General features: G+C 38.6%; 1 protein-coding gene across 1 annotated transcript; it reads right to left on the bottom strand.

Annotated features, from left to right (window-relative positions):
• Window positions 1-771: 771 nt before the first annotated feature.
• Window positions 772-10,377, bottom strand: LOC140341105 (alpha-tectorin-like). The gene is made up of 11 exons (XM_072426645.1): window positions 10,320-10,377; window positions 9,457-9,499; window positions 9,331-9,369; window positions 9,168-9,209; window positions 7,612-7,653; window positions 6,889-6,915; window positions 6,103-6,233; window positions 5,139-5,420; window positions 3,370-3,507; window positions 1,912-2,071; window positions 772-1,400 (listed from the first exon to the last, which is right to left on the bottom strand). Exons 2-11 carry the CDS (start codon window positions 9,479-9,481, stop codon window positions 1,156-1,158), a joined length of 1,131 nt encoding a protein of 376 aa, XP_072282746.1. The 5' UTR covers window positions 9,482-9,499; window positions 10,320-10,377; the 3' UTR covers window positions 772-1,155.
• Between the last annotated feature and the right edge of the window lie 8,123 nt (window positions 10,378-18,500).

Raw genomic sequence — 18,500 nt, 5'->3', positions numbered from 1 at the left:
ACAAGCCCATCTGCTGAGTTACCTACCTCTAACGCCAGAATGGGCAATCTGATGGGAGGTGATGGCATTTGCTGGAGGAGCTAGATGCTTATCCCTCATCCTATCGGCGCTGGGTGGAAAGACCATGTTACATTGCTGTTTAGATAAATTTCCCCCTATGATGCAGAATCTATAAAGGCCTCCGTCCACCAGGTCACCCTCATTCAATGCTTTTTTGACACATGAGAAAGCTTCATGAATACACTTATTCCAACCTCTAAAACTCAGCTGTATTAATGTTTTCGACATTCTCCATGGTAAACTAAATTAATTGGAGGTAACCCCCTATGTTTCTTTCACCTTCTTCTCCTATATCGGTAACATCTCAGACCATTAGGCACATCACTGCCCCCCAAAAGCAATACGACCTTCCCTTGCTCCCATGTTGATGAACCCATGATCACCGATCTACACTGTTTTGGACTCATAGCTAGCATAGTCCTTTATATGTTCATGGTTGCCGAATTTATTCCTTTATTTGCGTTTGTATCATTGTGTTTCTCTGACTATCAATATTCAACAAACGTTTTATCTACTTTTGTTGTATCGTGCTTTTCAACTGTTGCTTGCCACTCTTGCACATTTCTTTTTGCTGTATCTATATTTTCCTTTTAGTTGACATTAATAAAAAGAGATTTAAAAAAAAAATAATATTTCACTATATTTCATCTGGAGTTTAGTTTTAGGTTACATGTAATTCAATGTAATTTAATGAAATTCAGTGACAGCATATCTGAATAAAATCGATTTATTGTAATTAATTAAGGCAAAGCACAGAGAATACCCAAGATAATTCAATTAGACTTTAACTGTATTTTAAAGAATTGATTCAGAATAATGAAAGTTGATGATAGAATCAGTCACAAAGTAAACAATCCGTAGGAAAAGGGGAAAACTATCTTTAGCAGCTGGCTATATACTGGTTCTGGGGTATTCAGCTTAACCGTCTCCGGAACAAGTATATGGCTTGGTAGTCTGCAACTTGTATTATAGGCTTCTCCCAAATGGATTGCGCTTTTTGACTAATTCTAATCACATTCTACATTGCACAAGTGAAATTTGATCGAGTGGAAATATTAAGTGAATCTGGCCAAGATCCAAGAGATATCCCTGTTCTTAGCTGCAGGAGTTTTGTTGTTGTTCGTTGGATGATTGTTGAGGTTCATCGGTTGATTGTTGGGGTTCTTCGACTAATTGTGGTTGTTCAATGATTTGGCATGTGAAGAAGGATCCTGATTGCTCACAGGTGCTGGATGAAGGGCAGGTCTCGTCTAAACAAGTGACTTTATTATCCCTGCAGAGGCATTTAGTACTGCAGGTGGAGTCTTTCCAAAATGGTACTCCTTCGCTGGCAAACTTTGCTGCAAAATGGATAAATAGCGTGGTCAGTGTCATTTAAGTGAAGGTTACGTACTATAGATGAGCACCCTCCAAAGCTTCTTTATGAGCAGACTATGGGTCCTTCTCATCTAATGTGTCAGCTGTTATTTTATATACCTGGTCATCTTCCTCATCCAGTGACCATCTGGCCTATATAGCACCCAGTCAGACAAAGCCTCTGCTCCTGCCAACCCACCAATACCGGCATTTGCCGCTATTAAAAACAGCAGCCAAGTGTTAAGTCTGGTAATTCTAACATCTAATCACAGGTCACAAGCCACACGGCCAAAATGCCAAAATTTTTTGAACCAGTAAAATTTTGAAATGTGATTAATAAACCCAAGCCCTGATGAAGAGGGGTACTGGGGCTCCTGAATTGTGTTGCATGATGTCCTGTACTACCATTGTTATTACTGATATCATAATCTTTCACCTCTACAATTCCACAAACATACCATATGGCCATTTGTTATCTCCATATTTCCTAATTACCTTGGAAGATGCAGCCTCCTGGAGCCTTAAAACGATTTACTTCGAAGATCCAGCGCCCGGGGTGGTTTACATTGGATGTGGACACGACCTTCAGCACCTCATTGGTTCTAGATCCAGGAATGTTGAAGTAGTGAACATTATCGCCGGTGTTAAAGCCAGCCTGGAAAGGGAAATGCAATATTAAACTGTCAATGGCTCTTGGACACATTTGCATTGAGGTACATCCAGGTTTATTCAATACAACATTCCACTTGTGATAGCTCTGCCTTCAGCTTATGGAGGAGGTGATTTCTTAATCATCAGCTTAGAGTTCCCACACTTTGCGCATTACTCTTTTGTTGCAAGAGGTGGTAGGAAGTAAGTATGGGGTTGAGTTTGTCACAAACTGAGATTTGCAAATTTGAGAAAGGTTCACAAAGCTGCTTGATATTAGTTGGCAAATGTTTTCAAACATGGAACAGATCTGTTCCAAATTTGCTGGATCACCCAGGGCAGGCTATATTTTTCAATCTTAAAGAACTTTAATAAATCAGGCCTAATGTTGGACCATAGTCTAAGCCAGAGTTCTAGCCATAGAGTCACCCATGTGCTATGATGTCACAGTACACAGTACAATGAAAAGGTAAAATTACTTTAGATCATATAAGTATGTTCCTCATTAGCCTCATAAAATACAAATCTACTAAAATGCATTTGAAGTCCCAGAAAATACCTGTTAAAAATAACAAACTCAACATAGCCAAAGAACAGAACTTTGGAAGAGACCCATCAGCTCCACCTACTACAGGTGGCCTATGGAAACTTACAAAGGGGACAGATACAAGATCAGTAACCCCCAATGGACAGTGATTTCAGTCTTTATTTTCCTGCAGAACATGACCACTACCTAGAGGAGCTGCAGTTGTAGAACTCCAAGATGGATTGGATTTGCCATCCACTGAACTAGGTACTAGGTTTTATGGGGAGAGGTAAAAACAAGGTTTCTTTATTACAGTGTGCAACAATGAGGCAGTATTCATTCTATTTACTGATAAGTGTGGCCAGCATAAGGTGTTTCATTTCAGACTCTCTCTCTGATTGATCCTTTGGAGGTCCTAATATGAGGAAGGGGTCATTGCTCCAAATCTGTTCTAACCAAAGTTATTTCAGTTTGCTAGGGTGGAGCTAATTCTATTGAACTCAGTAAGAAACAGAATTGTTTGTAATAAAAAGGACTGAAGAAATCCTTAAAGGGAAATTAAGCTCTACCTACTGAATGGAAATCAGAATACAACATTTTATATTCACCTGAAAAATGAATATATTGGCCTTAACCAAAGCACTAAAAAGAGTAACTAAATATTCCTGGTATAATAAGTTCTTTAAGTTCTCATCATGTTTGCAGAGATTCAGATTCATCAGCATTGTACATTTCTCCAATAACATACATTTATGATAACAATAAATTAAAGCTGATACCTGAGCTTGGGTGCCACCCATGCCAGTATGAGGGTCTCCTTCACTGGCAGTTCCAGTTGTCCATTGGATGTTCTTGTAATTCATGATAACAAAGTATTGGAACCCATCACTGGTAAGGACAGCCTGGAATGTGTTTCTCTAGAAGAAAGGAACATCTTTTAATTTTACATCTTTCCAAACATGCCAGGCAATCTGTGTTCTGAAACCTGATGCCTCCTTTCACCCAAATTTTCGGTCTCCTGTGTACGATTACCTCCAATCCTACTTACCCATTAAAGAGAATTGCATACCGCCCTGACAGTCCAGCCAACCTTCTTGAAGACAAGGCTGGCAATGGTACCTGCCTCTGTCTAGAGGACCTGGGTATACTTTCTTTCTAATATGCCAGGCATCCTAAGGGCTGGCATGTAACCACCACCACCTCCCCACCTCTGGCTTAATCTTGAGCTTATAAGCATTCCAACACATGTCCGAGAAGAAACTAGTTCTAACCTACAGTTTCCTATTTATAGCCTTTCCAACACACCTGAAAAACAACTAGTAATGGCTTCCAACCCACTCCTATATGTATTCTACAGGCTTAAAAAGGAAATAGTTCTGGCCTCCAACCTTCCCTTAGAGCCAATCCAACAACTTCCTAAAATGAATCACGTTCCGGCCTCCAACCACCCCTTAAAGCCAGTCCAATGCACGCTTTGAAAAGGAAATTCCACCTTGTGTCCAATCCATCCTTCTAAACATTGTACACAGATGTTCTTACACCTAATGCTTCTTTCCCACCCAACGCTCAAGGCTCCTGTGTACATTTTCCTCCAATCCTACCTACCCACCTACAAGGTTTATGCACACCACCCTGACAGTGATTTATGCGCCACAACTTTCTTAAAGACAAGGCATGCTTATATACTTGCTGCCAGTGGTACCTGATCCCATCCAGAGGGCCGGGGTACACTTTCTTTCAAACATGCCAGTCAATCTAAGGGCTGGCATGCAACCACCACTTCATCAGATCATGCTTAAGCCTCTGTATATAACCAAACACATGGTAATAAGCTCAAAAAGCTCTTTTTTCTTACCAACAGTTTATATTAATTAAGCAGACATTTTTACGTGGCAATCTCATGGACTATTTCACCACTTTCTGGATTTTTAAAGGTCACATGGCCGTTTAGGTTTGATTGACTATTTAATGTTCATCGCTCATAAAATATGGTGGTTTTAGCCCAAATATTCTATGGTCAGATGATCATAGGCTAACCAATTGTTTATAAAATACGTATATAAAGATTATATTTCAAAATATTTCAAACAATTATTTCATGTGTATTTATAAACAAAATGAAAAGCACACAAATAAAATCATCTTAAGCAACAGATCTTCAATTAACAAAGACTAGCTATCCAGACAGTGTCAAACAACTCTGACGCGTTTCGGGGATGAAACCACTTCCTCAGGGGATAGATAGTAAAATGTTGGTGTGATACCCAGAAGCCTTGCTATGATTTCAGCATGGACCACAGTATACAGCAACATAAAATAAACAGCAGCATTAGGTTCAGGTCATTTCAAACCAACCGTATCCCGTCAGTTACAAAGGGCTAAATCAGTAACCGAGCACCAGAAGATAGTCATGGGACTTAAATGTCCCTTTTTTGAATTCTAGGTTCCTGGGAGTTAAGTGAAAGTCTATAACACCTGTGAAGGTATTCTGTGTTTGCCATTGTAGTCAGTATGGAGCACATTACAAATCATTATGGCCAACACTTACCTTTTTAACAGCTGCTCCATAAAAGACCACTTCGTGCCAGGTGGCAATGTAGGCCCATTTTGCAACATAATGAAGGTTTGGGAGATGTCTGCCCATATCGGCTGTTATTTTTTGGAGAATGCTGGGGTCTTGTGTCTCTCTGAAGTACACCAAACCTCCAAGTTCATTATCCACATCTGCCCAGTATGGAGCGATAATTTTAACTGGTCCTAACACGGGGAATGGATCAGGTGTGTATTGTGACACAGCATCATTGAAGGAAATCACTCCATTGTTGCACACCTGTAAAGTAAAATATAATCAGTTAAGTATATAAGTAAGAACAATTTGTGTTCCCTAGTCAATCACTAGAGGTTTTGTTCAGTGTTGAGCTTGGGGGAAATAGATGAATATTTGGAGTGACCTTCTAGATAAGTTTCTCAACCAGGGTTCCTCCAGAGGTTGCTAGGGGTTCCTTGAGCAATGAGTTTTTTGTGCCTCTCAGGTCAGTTTACCGACACCAATTTTTTGGGTATCCATAAAGATGACATTCTTTCCAATGGCCAGCAATGTAAAAGGTGCTCCTGCTATTGACCATCACACTAATATACAGTAAATATAGAAATTCCTCAGAATCCTATTCCACCCCCAGCCCTCTCCTAGTCTGCATTCTGATTTACATGCGATTGCAAGAATCTGATTCAATCATGTACTATGCAATTAGATCAATAATTACATTTATTGTAGTATGTGATTAGAGCAATATCATTGCTCTAATCTTTAATCTTGCTAAAACGCTGGAGTTATTAAACTGTGTGATTGGAACAATTATTACTGATTTATGAGATTGATGAATACATACAGAACTGTGCTCATTTATACCTAACTAGAAAGCAAACATTCCTTACAAATCTGTGTTTTTTTATGTTTTAGGAGAGATTTCAATTTCATTTGAAGTGAAGCCAGTAGAATTGGCTGTACTTACATAGAGACACTTGTAGGATTTTTCAAAGAACATAAACTCTTGTTGGAGGTGCTGTTGTGGGGAGCAGCCATCATCCTCTACTGGGGTTGTCTGATCACCATATTCTTCCCCAAATGGATAAAGAATGTTGTCTTGGAAATAAAGTCAAAAGAATCAGTATCATTAAAATTCTTTATATAGCGTAAATCTAAGCCATAAAACTGAACATTCACAGGGGTTATGAAAATGGTCTGAGTCATGGCCATGTTGCTTTTGCTAATAAATAAAATTGAGAATTTCCATTATCTTTTTGGTCAATTTTTTGGTTATATCAGCTGAATGCAGTCAATGCAGGAGCACTCAATTTAAATAGCTCCGGAGGGTTTTGTAAGATTTGTTAGACCAGTTTTGTCCAAAAAAAATAACCTTTCATGAGCCCCATGCTAATAAAACTGGCAGGTCTGGGCCAAGAGTAGGCAGAACAGATGGCTGCCTTTGGAGGGGTAGGGAGCATAAAAATATGTGCCAACACTATGACATAGGGAGTTCACTTTCTACTCTGGTGCACATATATCAAATTGAAATGAAAATTTGGGGAAAATGCACCTATTGGGGACAAAGCAATAAAAAAGGTGGCCAAGGTTGTATCTCCTATTTATTCTATTCCAACTGAACAAAAAGTGTTTTTGGTTCAGTTAGGCTCAATGGAGGTACACATTGCACCAAACAATCTGTACCCCAATTCAAAAGTGGACCAAGATCTTTGCCACTGTAACAAAAATACAACCATATCCATTTTCCACTTACCATTCTTTTGATATGAAGCTGATGACTCTACAGGAGAAGAGAAAGAAATCGTTTTAGTATAACAGTAAAGGGGTGTTTTAGAATTTTTATGTGATACATGAAGACACACTGCACACTAGGAAATGGTTCCAGTGTCCCTAAAAGATTTGAGTGGAGGTCAAATGACATGGCCTGGTCCCACCTGAGTTTGACCAGGTAAGACCATGTTATGTGTGGATGTTTCTGCAGACACCAAAATTGGTGGACCTCATTTTGGAAAGGCTTGAATTCCATGTTCACATCGTATGTATAGACCTAGTGGTGTCCCGTCAGGGAAGGTCTCTCTACTATTCTTGTTCTGTTTGCATCTAAATTAGGAGTGAGAGGAAATGTTCTTCACAAGAATAGGTTCCAACCCTTCCTCATTCTAATATAAAACTTGATTGTACTTCTGCTTATGTCCCCCTTTGGGGTGAGATTTTCCCTCCCTATCTGCTCCATCTAATACCCTTCAAACAGACCTGACATATGGGAAAGTCTACTTAATGGAAACACATCAATAAAAAAGGTGGCCGAAATCCTTTCTCTTCTTCATTCTATTCGAAATGAACAAAATACATTTTTGATTGAGTAAGATTTTAATATTGGTGCATATTGGGCCACAAAATCTGCATCCCAACCAAAACATAGACAAAGACTTTTGCCATTGTAACAAATACACAACCATGTGCATTTTCCACCTACCATCGTGTTGATATGAAGCTGTGTAGGTTTCTTCAGATGAATCTACGGGAGTAAAGGAAGAGATCTGTTTAGTATGACAGTAAACATACTACAAGTTGGCAAGATGTTCAACAAAGGCCAAAAGGCAACATTACAGGCCAGACAAAGCAATAGGAAGATGATTCTGGACTCTTGGGTTAGGTTGAATGTTATGAATGAGATTGGGATTCATAAAGTGGAATTATGGAAGCTACCATTGCGGAACGTATTGTAAAGAATGATATTTGCCTTGATGTAAAGCTGACCTTTTGGTTTCAGAAGTTGCTGTCACACACCTAAAACAAACATGCAGGAGATGTGCTGCAATTAGCTGAACCCCCTCATGCTCATTCTGAGTCAATGATTCAGAAAGTATTGAGGGCTGAGGATTGGAACACCAACAAGGAAAGGTGCATGTTTTAGAACCAGGACAGCAATGGCAGCTTGAGAGGTCTACATGTGAAGTTGTGCCAACCAGGAGAACCAAACTTATTACTAATATATATATTATATATTATATACTATATAACTAATATATTAAGTCCAAAAATATAAGTTTATTCGTTTAAGCTATTCCAATAAAAGTCCATAAGGGTAACCAATTTGTTTCAATGCATTAAGTTTGCTCCCTTTCTCAGGAGCAAAAGTATTAATAGATATCAAAAGATGGAATGCCTATGGGTATCCATTGAATCTTGGTTGTCCCTCAACCTGAGTTTACATTGACTAATAAAAGTCCCCTAAGATGCTGAGTATAAATTGAATCTTGGTTGCCCCCAAGATGCTGAATCTTGGTTGTCCACAGGATGCTGAGTATACATTGAATTTTGGTTGTCCCCCAGATGTGGAGTTTACATTAAATCTTGGACGTCCCCCAAGATGCTAAGTTTACATTGAATCTTGGTTGCCCCCCAAGATGCTGAGCATACACTGACTCTTGGTTGTCCACAAGGTGCTGAGTATTCATTGAATTTTGGTTGTCCCCCAGACGTGGAGTATAAATTAAATCATGGACGTATGCTAAGTATACATTGAATCTTGGTTGCCCCCTAAGATGCTGAGCATACACTGACTCTTGGTCATCCCCCAAAATGCTCATTATATATTGAATCTTGGTTTTCCCCTCCAAAATGCTGAGCATATATTGAATCCTAGATGTCCCCCAAGATGCTGAGTATACATTAAATCTTGCTTTTACCCCCAAGATGCTGAGCATAGATTGAATCTGGGTCTCCCCCCCCAAAGATACCGAATATACAATGAATCTTGGTTGACCTCAAAGATGCTGACTATATATTGAATCTTGATAGTCCTCCAAGATTCCAATGAGTACACATTGTATCTTGGTTACCCTCAAACTCCAGAGTTCACTTTTTGACTTCCATTAATACTTTAATCCCTGATGAAGGGCATCCTTGGGTCACTGAAACACGTTGGGTACAGTTATGGCAGAGTTAAGATTATTGTACTAAAATGAGCAGATATACATCTGAGTTTGGCAGTCCTACTTATCTTCTTAATACAATATTTTCACCTACCGTCATTTTCATATGGATTCTGCTGGTCCTGTAGGAAGGGTACTGCAGGAGAAGTGAAAGAGATCTCTTACGTTTGACAGTAATTAAGTAACACACAACTTTTTCAGAAAACACTTTGAACAATAGACATCAACAGGTCATACAAAATGCTCTTTTTCATTACCTGAAAATGCAGATCCTTGGCCAAATATGGCGATTATCACTGAAATAATATTAAAAGAAAAAACACTGAAATTTGCCCGTGTGTTTTTGTATATTTTTTTATATATATATAAGAAACAGAACTTACCCGCTAGCAGCAGAGGAATCTTCATGGTGTCAGCTCAGCAAAACTGAAAAACAATTCAAATATTTTAGTGACAGCTCATGCAAGACCCATCGTATAGATAGTTGAGCCTTGATTTGTAGTTTTGCATTAGCACATTTTTCTACAATAATATATATAAAACATCAGGGCAATTATGCAAATGGTGGCAAGAATGGATTGCAACTCCCAAATACTTTTAAGTCAATCTGTAATGTTATCATTAATGAAAGGCGTGGTTGAGTTGTAGAATGATTTATAGAACCTTGTATTGTTAAATATCTGTCCAATTCAGTAAGTTTGCCTAGGCTAAGATGATGTCATCAACCTGCTGCAGGTAGGAGGAAGCCATGCCTCAGTCTCTTTGCTTTTCCAATGATCAGTATATTATACCTTTGCAACAAGTCACAAACAAGGTGAAAACATATGACAAGCGCTAACCTGTACCTGTAATTTTTTTTTGCCTTTCTCTGAACCCTTGTTACCTACTGAGGTCCACCAGCTGCTACCCCAATGTTCAATAAGAATTGCCATACTGGAAAGAAAGCCACCTTTTTGGATATTGGAAATGAATGGTTGGAGATTAAGCCAGTGAAGTACAGGCTTCAGTGAGAAAACCAACCCCAAAATCATTGGATACAAAAAAGGTTCCAATACACCAAAACCCGAAGGTAATGCTCACCTTTACAAAATGTATTCCCAATCAGGTAAAAGGGTTGCTTCAAACGCCATTCATTTTAGATGAATGATATCTTTACGTTTATAATGATATTTAATTTATAATGATATCTTTATCTTTACCTTTATAATGATATTTAATTTATAATGATATCTTTATCTTTACTTACCTGTCGTCGAATACTCCACTGTCATAAATCATTCGGCCCGAGCGGTATTATATACACCTCATACCGGGGTGGGGCTTCGAATGTTTAAAGAAATCTTAAAACAGATTTATTCATGTGCTAAGTGCTGGGAAAAATGTTGATGCGCGTGACTTATAAAAATATTTATGCATGGCTTTTGTAATAAAATGCTTTATTTAGCCCTAACCACTTAAAGATGCACCTTTATTAAACATTTATTTATGATTTTTTTGTTTTGCAGCCATGACGCCAATGCTGATACCTCTGTAACTAATCTTACTTAATCTTCATTTCTGACTTCTGACTTCATTTCACTTCATTTATATTTTAACTCCTGCCAGAAAAAAAATTGGGCTTCTTCCTCCACCACACAGGTCTTCCCCTATCCCCTGAATGTAAATGGCTAATTTTTATTTTTGTTTGCCTTTTACAAAAAACTTCAGGCTGGTCCCGGACTAGGGGGTCCTCTTTTTTTTCTGCAGAGGATGGGTGACCCTTAAAAAGACAGATGGCTGATATGACGCCTCTCTCTGTATTATTGCATAGACCAGTAATAATACCCCCACAGGGGGCAAGTTCATATTACCTTGTACTCACAGTATATCCTTATTCTTCCAAGTTAAGGGGCGCTGTTGTACCTCTCAAACCTGTAATACATCTTGTGGCAAAAAAGAGGTACTGCATGGCACAGTGCCAGACAGGAGGTGAGAATCGTAGCTAAAGCTGCTGCTTTTTTAATATTTTTCTTTTCCTGGAGATGGTACGGTACAATAAATTGAGCTGGACTTTGTATTTGCAGTTTCCTAAATAGGCAAAAGGTTTAAAATGTTATACAGTTAGTAAAAGTTGTTGCCTTGGTTTTGATTTTAGCCTTCTGTCATCTGCAGAGCACTGTGATTGGAAAAGGTAAGGGCAGGAATAGGAGCCAATCAGGCTCTGTGACATGCACATGTGTCGATGGGGAACATATAGACAAGGAGAGAGCAGAGTAAGCTAAGCAAAACTTATTTTGTTGCTGCTTCACTGTCCAATCACAGGTAGAGACACCTTGACATTCATTAACTCTAGCAGCAAAGGGGTGTCATCCCCCAACCATTGAAGTGAATGTACAGAATACAATACACAATATATAATTTGGGCCATTTTAGGCCGATCACATTCACCTATATAACACCTCCTATAGAACCAGATGAATCAGATGGATTGATCCCAATAGCCACCCATGCCGCCAGACTAAATATTAACTGTCTGCTTCTATCTCGTAATCATTATTTAGACAGCTAACATCGAAAATCATTGTTTATCAACTTCTGGGTATAGCAGTAAATCCTAAAAAAATATTTGAGAATCGTGATGGGATTTCTTTGTTTGAATATCACTGTCTACTTAGCTTTATTATTTTTTTTTTTTGGATTTTGAAAATTCTAGGAAGTTGATGTATTTGAAAAAATATCTTCCCAGGGAGATATATTTAGAGTGTATCTTAACCCAAGAATAAAAATGTAACATATTGCGGCTCACTTGTCCATAGAGGTGGACATTACTTTTTGTATTTTTGGGCTTTTCTGTGGTCCTGCCAATAACACACTTCTGGTATAGGGTGACAACTCTCACATACTGTGTTGTATCAATCGATGAGTTGTCACTCTTGGACAGGGTAGTATATTCTATTAATGCAAAAAATGGCACTGATGTCATCATGTCTGCACTGCTCTTTGTATCTTCCTATACCACCCACCACCGGGACGTCACAGATCTCTGCAGGACTAAGAGATCTGCACCGTCTTCAGCTCCACTCACATTGCACTACTCTCCAGCAAGCATCAGCTATGCCCAGAAATTCCATGCTGTGTTTATTTCCCAGTCTGAACCATGTGACTTGAAAACTGCTCCTTTATCCCCAGGATCTTCTGCAGACGTGCTCCATCTGCTGGTGGAAGTGTAAACACCCCCTGAGCTGCCTTAGCTTTGGTATTCCCTCTGGTGGTGGGATGTGTTCCCTACATACCTTCCCATTTTTAAGAAAGTGATAGGCAACCAGTAGATGGTGCTGTGTCTCTTGTAAAGTTTGTAACAAACCCTTACCATAGGATATATGTTACACATTTGATGTGAAGAAACATCGCCATCTATTGGTGGCCAACGGTAATGCACAAAAGATCATTAAAATGCAGGTTACCCATCATAACCCTGCAAAAAAGTAAAAAAGGTATACAACTGAACCCATGTGATTTCATTTTTTTCTTATTTAAATAAATATTGTAAAAGTCATACACCACAGATGTACCGGTATTTATTCACAAAATTGTATGGCATTTCTATTCATTACAATTTTGAACATTAGCAGTGATTGCTGCATTATATCCGTAGGCTTCTACTTAAGTCATAGCTTTTTTTTTTCTGTATTTTCAGGTAAAAATAACTACCCTGGTTTATATTTGAATATATACAATATGTGTAGGATTGAATAAAGAAAAGCCTAATTTATTACTGGAGGAGGGGTATTCTGGGCTCAGGGGCAGTTGGGGTTTATTAAATAAATTAGCTTTGAAGGTTTGAAAAGAACAATGTGCAAAATGCAGTCCAATATCACATCCAATAGACAGAAAGCCTACTCTTCCTTTTAAAAAAAAAATCATTAAACTAACTGAACATATTTACAAATTCTTAGGCAGGGTCAGTAACGCATTGAAGCCAATAAAATACCATTTTAATGTACATAGGTAAAAGCCAAAGTCATTTCTGATTAGTTTGATGTTACCTATTCCTATAATCCCTTTTTAAATAAAATTATCATCATTATAAATAATATTGTATATTATTAACACAATTTATACTCAGTGTCATGGGCTGCCATCCCTGGAGGATGATTTGGCTTTTATATGAAAAAAGTAAAAATCATAAAGAAATAAAAATGTAACGGTCCAAGGCCAAGAAACAAGATCAGCCCCAGACAGCTCATTAAATTCTGCCGTTGTCTATTCTTTTTATATCGGGTATTCCATCACTATCAGCCACAAACTTTGACGCCATAACGGCGCCACTTTTATTTATCTCTCGGGTAAAATTTTTCTATTAGGTTTTTATGAGCCAAGGCTAATCCCATTCAATGCTCCTAGAAAAATCATAAATGGGGATCCTGCTCGCAAAAATTGTCCTTTTGTAAATCAAGATACTTTTATCCAAGTTGCTATCTAATTTTCTTCTCACTGATCCACGGCCGCCGAAGGAAACCTTCAGACTGTGTCTGCGCTGTGTACACAAGCAGTGTTATTGTTGGCTGGAGTTCCTGTTTATCTAACTATTGCACTTATCCTTTTATTACATTGTGTTTGAGTTTCTACTTTCCTTAGTGAGAACTATGACAGATCCCCGTGTTACATTTGACATCACATTTCTAAATAAGAGATTAAGGAATCCGTTATAGACTTAGTAATGACTCAGATCTATTTCATGGTTTAAATAAACATTCTTGAGTAGCATGTGCCTTAGCCTGGGTAAATGTTTTCTATTTGTCTCACAGGTTGTAGAGATAACTAAATTTAGAAAATTAGAAAATTGAGATTTTAAAGTGGAACAAAAGTTTCACTTTTTAAAATGTTGGATCGGACAAAATCATCATAATGATTGTTACTTTTGTGCTGTGATTGTAAAAGGTTTCAATCGTTACAAAAAAAACAAGTGGGAGTACGGTGATTTGGAATCAGCAAGACGACCTGTGCCGCATGGTGCTGATGTTCCCATAGCAGTGTTCAGTCCCTGATATTCCTGTCTCCGACATGGAGGATATACAGGGAGTGTGATCCAGGAGTTAGCAGTGGAAATGAATATGAAGGAAGTATTTCAATAAACCAGCAGATCCACCAAGAAGAGCTCAATGATTTAATACGTGACCTATGTCTGTCACAACAAGCATCTGAACTGTTATCATCCAGGCTAGAAGGAAAGAACCGGAAGGTAATACAACGTTATAGGACAAGAGAGGTGACACTCCGACCATATTTCAGTGAAGATGGAGACTTTGTGTTGTAACATCCCTGGACTACTAGCCCATATGGGAGGACCAGAATACCGAGCAGAAGACTGGCGGCTTTTCATAGACAGTTCCACTCGAAGTTTGAAATCTGTTTTACTGCATAATGGCAACTGCTATGCATCAATTCCTACTGGTCACTCAAGAAAACTTAAAGAAGAATATGAAAATATCAGAATGGTCTTACAAAAGCTTTGCTATCATGAACACCAATGGTCCATATGTGTTGGTTTAAAAATGGTGAACTTCCAACTTGGACACAAAGTGTATACACAAAGTCCCCATGTTTCATCTGCTTGTGGGATAGTAGAGAAAAGCAGGATCACTGGAAAAAAGTGACATGACCTCCAAGGGAAAACATGAATAAAGGTGCAGCCAACATCATTACCGAGCCAATGGCTGACAATAAATCATTCTCCACCCAATACACATAAAGTTGGGATTAATGAAGCAATTTGTTAGAGCTCTGAACAAGAACGGTGATTGCTTCAAATACATTTGTAGATTCTTCCCTGGATTGAGCACTGAAAAATTAAAAGCAGGAATCTTTGATGGACCCCAGATTCAGAAACTGATAAATGATTCAAATTTCACAAGTTACATGACTGATACTGAAGCTTCTGCCTGGCACAGCTATGTCATGGTTGTCAGGAACTTCTTGTAACCATAAAGCCCAAAATTATGAAGAACTGCTACAAAACTTGATCTTATACCAGAAAACCTTGGCGATTTCAGTGAGGAACAAGGGGAGAGGTTCCATCAAGATATAAAGGTGATGAAAGAAAGGTATCAGGGCAGATGGGACAGACACATGATGGCAGACTACTGCTGGAGACGTCACCGTGATTGTCCTGATCATCAGCATAGGGAAATCATACAAACGGAGTTTTTCAATGACTTCTTTGTGATTAGTTCCATAAATATACTGAATATAGAATATATTGACATTTGGTATTTCAAAAATGTAATCTTGTATACATATGTAGTTTGTATGTGTATCTAGTTTAAGTTTGCTTAATTTTCATGTTTCGTTAGTTTTTTATGAGGTTATTATTGAGGTCATTATTTCAAAGACTAGAGCCAATCTAGCAAAACCAATAGCATATTTGGAATGTTTGCATCAAACATAACCTAAAATTACTTTAATTTGTTTGGCAAGAAAATGTTTGTTGACCAGTGCAATCATTCTTACTTTCCTGATTGCTGTATGGATTTGTCAAAAGAGTCATGCATACCAGCAATCTCAGCTTCCCCTAGGCTTGCTTGGACTAAATGAACTGTCCCCATCAATCCTTATGGCCAAAGACTAGAAAGAGGAAGAGAAGAAGGAAGAAGATGAACATGCCCTGCGATGGAACTGGGACAGTTGAGCAGGATTTAGCTCTGCTTTAAAGCAGACGTATCATCACGATTTTTACCTTATATTAAATTTACTTTAAATTACTTTATAAACTTTTTTTTAGGAAAAGGGAAGGCCCCACCCATCCTGTCTTTACTGCCGTGGCAGTAAAAACTGAGAGTGCAGAGCTTCCTGGGATACGTGATGTAGGTTTCAGACTGTTCCTTCTAGATCAGACATGCCCAGAAGGGGCTTTTCCATGCAGTGTAAAAAAAAAGTACAGATCTCACACATACAGAGATCGACATATAGAGATCGACACTCTTTCTTTTTCATTCACAGGAGGATATGCCACCTTACCTTGCATTTGCACAGCGTGAAATAGGGTGACTTAGGAAGAAGAAGGAAGATGGAGGAAGATGGTGGTTCCTCTGTGCTGGGACAAGGAAAGAATACAGGACGGCACTGGACTCAAGGTCAGCTCTGAAGGGATTAAGGGTTCTGCGGAAGTAAAGGTAAGTGTAATTTTCTTTTAATTGACCTGAAATGTCATTAGAAGAAAAATAATCACAATTTACAGTTTTACAATAATTTACCTGTGTCACACCTTTAGCTGGTGCTGTATCCTTACGGGAATTGTATAACAAACTCTTGCCGTTTGAGATATTGAGCTTGATTTATTAAGGCTCTCTGAGACTGGAGAAGATGAACTATTATGGGAGAAACTGGGTGATCCAACAAACCTGGAATGGATCTGGTCTAGGATTGAAATAATTTACCAATTTAACAGCGAATGTACCAGCAAGACGTCAGGGGACAGCAACGGAACAAGGTAAGTGTTTTTTTTTTTTGTTTTAAGTGACCCCAAGTGTGACTCGTGATTTCTGCTCTTTGCATGGTAAATCCACCCCAAGTCACACTCGAGATTAACTCCAGGGGGGTTAAGATAGCCATTCTAGGTTTGATAGATAACTTAAGAGTCTCCCATGATAGTCCATCTTTACCAGTCTTAGGAAGGTTTAATAAATCAGGCCCATTATTGGAGTTTGTTACACACCTTACATTGGGCCACAACACCATCTACTGGTGGCCACCAGTAATGCACACAACTTCATTTAGGAGCTATTGACCCGTCATAACCAACTCAAAAGTAAAAAATAGTTTAAAAAAATAAACAAACAGAGCCATGTGATGTTATATGACCAAGGAAAAAAATACCTTGGATGTATTTATTCACAATAATTTTATTGGCATTTCTGTTGATTACGTCTTTAAATGTTAGCAGTGATGAATGTATTTTGTACCCTAGGTTTATACTCTTGTCGAGTGCGCCTGTTTTTTTTTTTCAAGTAATAGTAGGTAATAGCAGGTTGATATTTGAGTATATAAACACAATTTTTTCAAAATAAAACCTTTACATTTTTTAAAAGGTACTCATTTTAGAACCAGCAATGGTATTACTGGGTTTCTGTGCTTTTCTGTGTGATGTGTGTTTTTTTTTGTATTCATTAATCACTTTAATTATTTATTCCTGCAAACTTGTAACATTAGTGTTCCCCTTCAGCCTGGGTTACTTTAAAAGCACCATTTACAAATATGTGTTCTGAATATGTGAAATGTTTTTTGCATGATTGGTTGTTTCCTGTTTATTAAGACCCTCGTTATGTAATGTGCATGACTTATTGACAAGGAAGTAAAAGTAGCCTTCAGTATAATCTGTCACATGTAGTGTTTATATCCTATAACTCAAGTAATGGGATGCACAATATCAATTACACTTTATTCTGACCCACCTGTAAACAGCTCAGCCTGATTCTGTGTACACACTAAACCTACTTCTAGTGCCAACTTTCTATCCTGGGACCTTGAATGTGGTCACACGATGTGTGTCAAACAGGCCCTGGGAAAGCAGCAGGTGGGAAAACCTGGCTGACTGAGTCATTAATTCCCCAAATGTGTGTTTTGGATTTAGCAATAGAGTGGAAGGTGTAGTCTCTAGATTTGTGGTTTGCAGAAATTAAAGGGCAGCTCCATCTAAATGCCAATTCAGCTGGGGGTAGATACGAGTGGTTTGTCCCACATGATAACTTTTTATATGGCTCAGGAACTCTTGCTCTAGATCAGCGGTCAAAAGAGGATTTTAGGGATCTGCGGCTCTAATCGGGTCCCCCCTATACAGGGTCAGCAGGGGGACCCCGCCAGGGGGCGCACTGGCCAGAGCCGTGGACCTTGTCCCCCGAGCAGTTCCCAGGCTCAGGAAGTGGGCTGAGCCGGTAATTTTAGTGGTCCAGGGGACCAAAAAGATTGAGACCATTGCTCCAGATCAGTGTTTATCAACCTTTTTAACAAGAGGGAACCCTTGAAATATCTTTAAAGAACCCCTGCTATAATTACTAAATCCACAGCTCCCAGTACATTAGTGTAATGGTCCATAGAAAGAATCCCTCTTATATTGCTGGAAAGAATGTTTCCCTTACAGATAGCCAAAAACATCATTAGTATCAGTGGAAAATGACCTGAGATTTTCGTATTGCTAATTGCTCAAGAACCCCCTAGCAACCTCTGGAGGAATCCTGGTTGAGAAACACGGCTATAAATGTTACCCTTCCCTCCTCCAAAGCATCCCACTGCTAGGCTGTATTCATCACAATACAAAGTTGTCATTGGCTTGCCGGAAGTTGGCATATCTAATATTCCCACAGCCGGTGGATTGATCCATAATTTATCATGTTAATAATTCATGGAGTAATCAAAGTTCAGGTTTAGTAGCTTAGCCTGTACAGATATGTTC

The sequence above is a fragment of the Pyxicephalus adspersus genome, chromosome 11, assembly GCF_032062135.1.
Source record: "Pyxicephalus adspersus chromosome 11, UCB_Pads_2.0, whole genome shotgun sequence".
In the NCBI taxonomy this organism is placed as follows: domain Eukaryota; kingdom Metazoa; phylum Chordata; class Amphibia; order Anura; family Pyxicephalidae; genus Pyxicephalus; species Pyxicephalus adspersus.
Note: the sequence above shows the minus strand (reverse complement) of the source record. Positions and strands in the feature narration are given on the sequence as shown.

Bases quoted from the DNA above. Each gene is read 5' to 3' on its own strand.
- LOC140341105 (XM_072426645.1), bottom strand. From the start codon at position 9,481: ATGAAGATTCCTCTGCTGCTAGCGG. The intron at 2,072-3,369 runs GTATCAGCTTTA...TTCCCTTTCCAG, and splicing joins TGGGTGGCACCCAAGCTCAG to GCTGGCTTTAACACCGGCGA. The intron at 1,401-1,911 runs GTAATTAGGAAA...TCCATTTTGCAG, and splicing joins AGGAGGCTGCATCTTCCAAG to CAAAGTTTGCCAGCGAAGGA.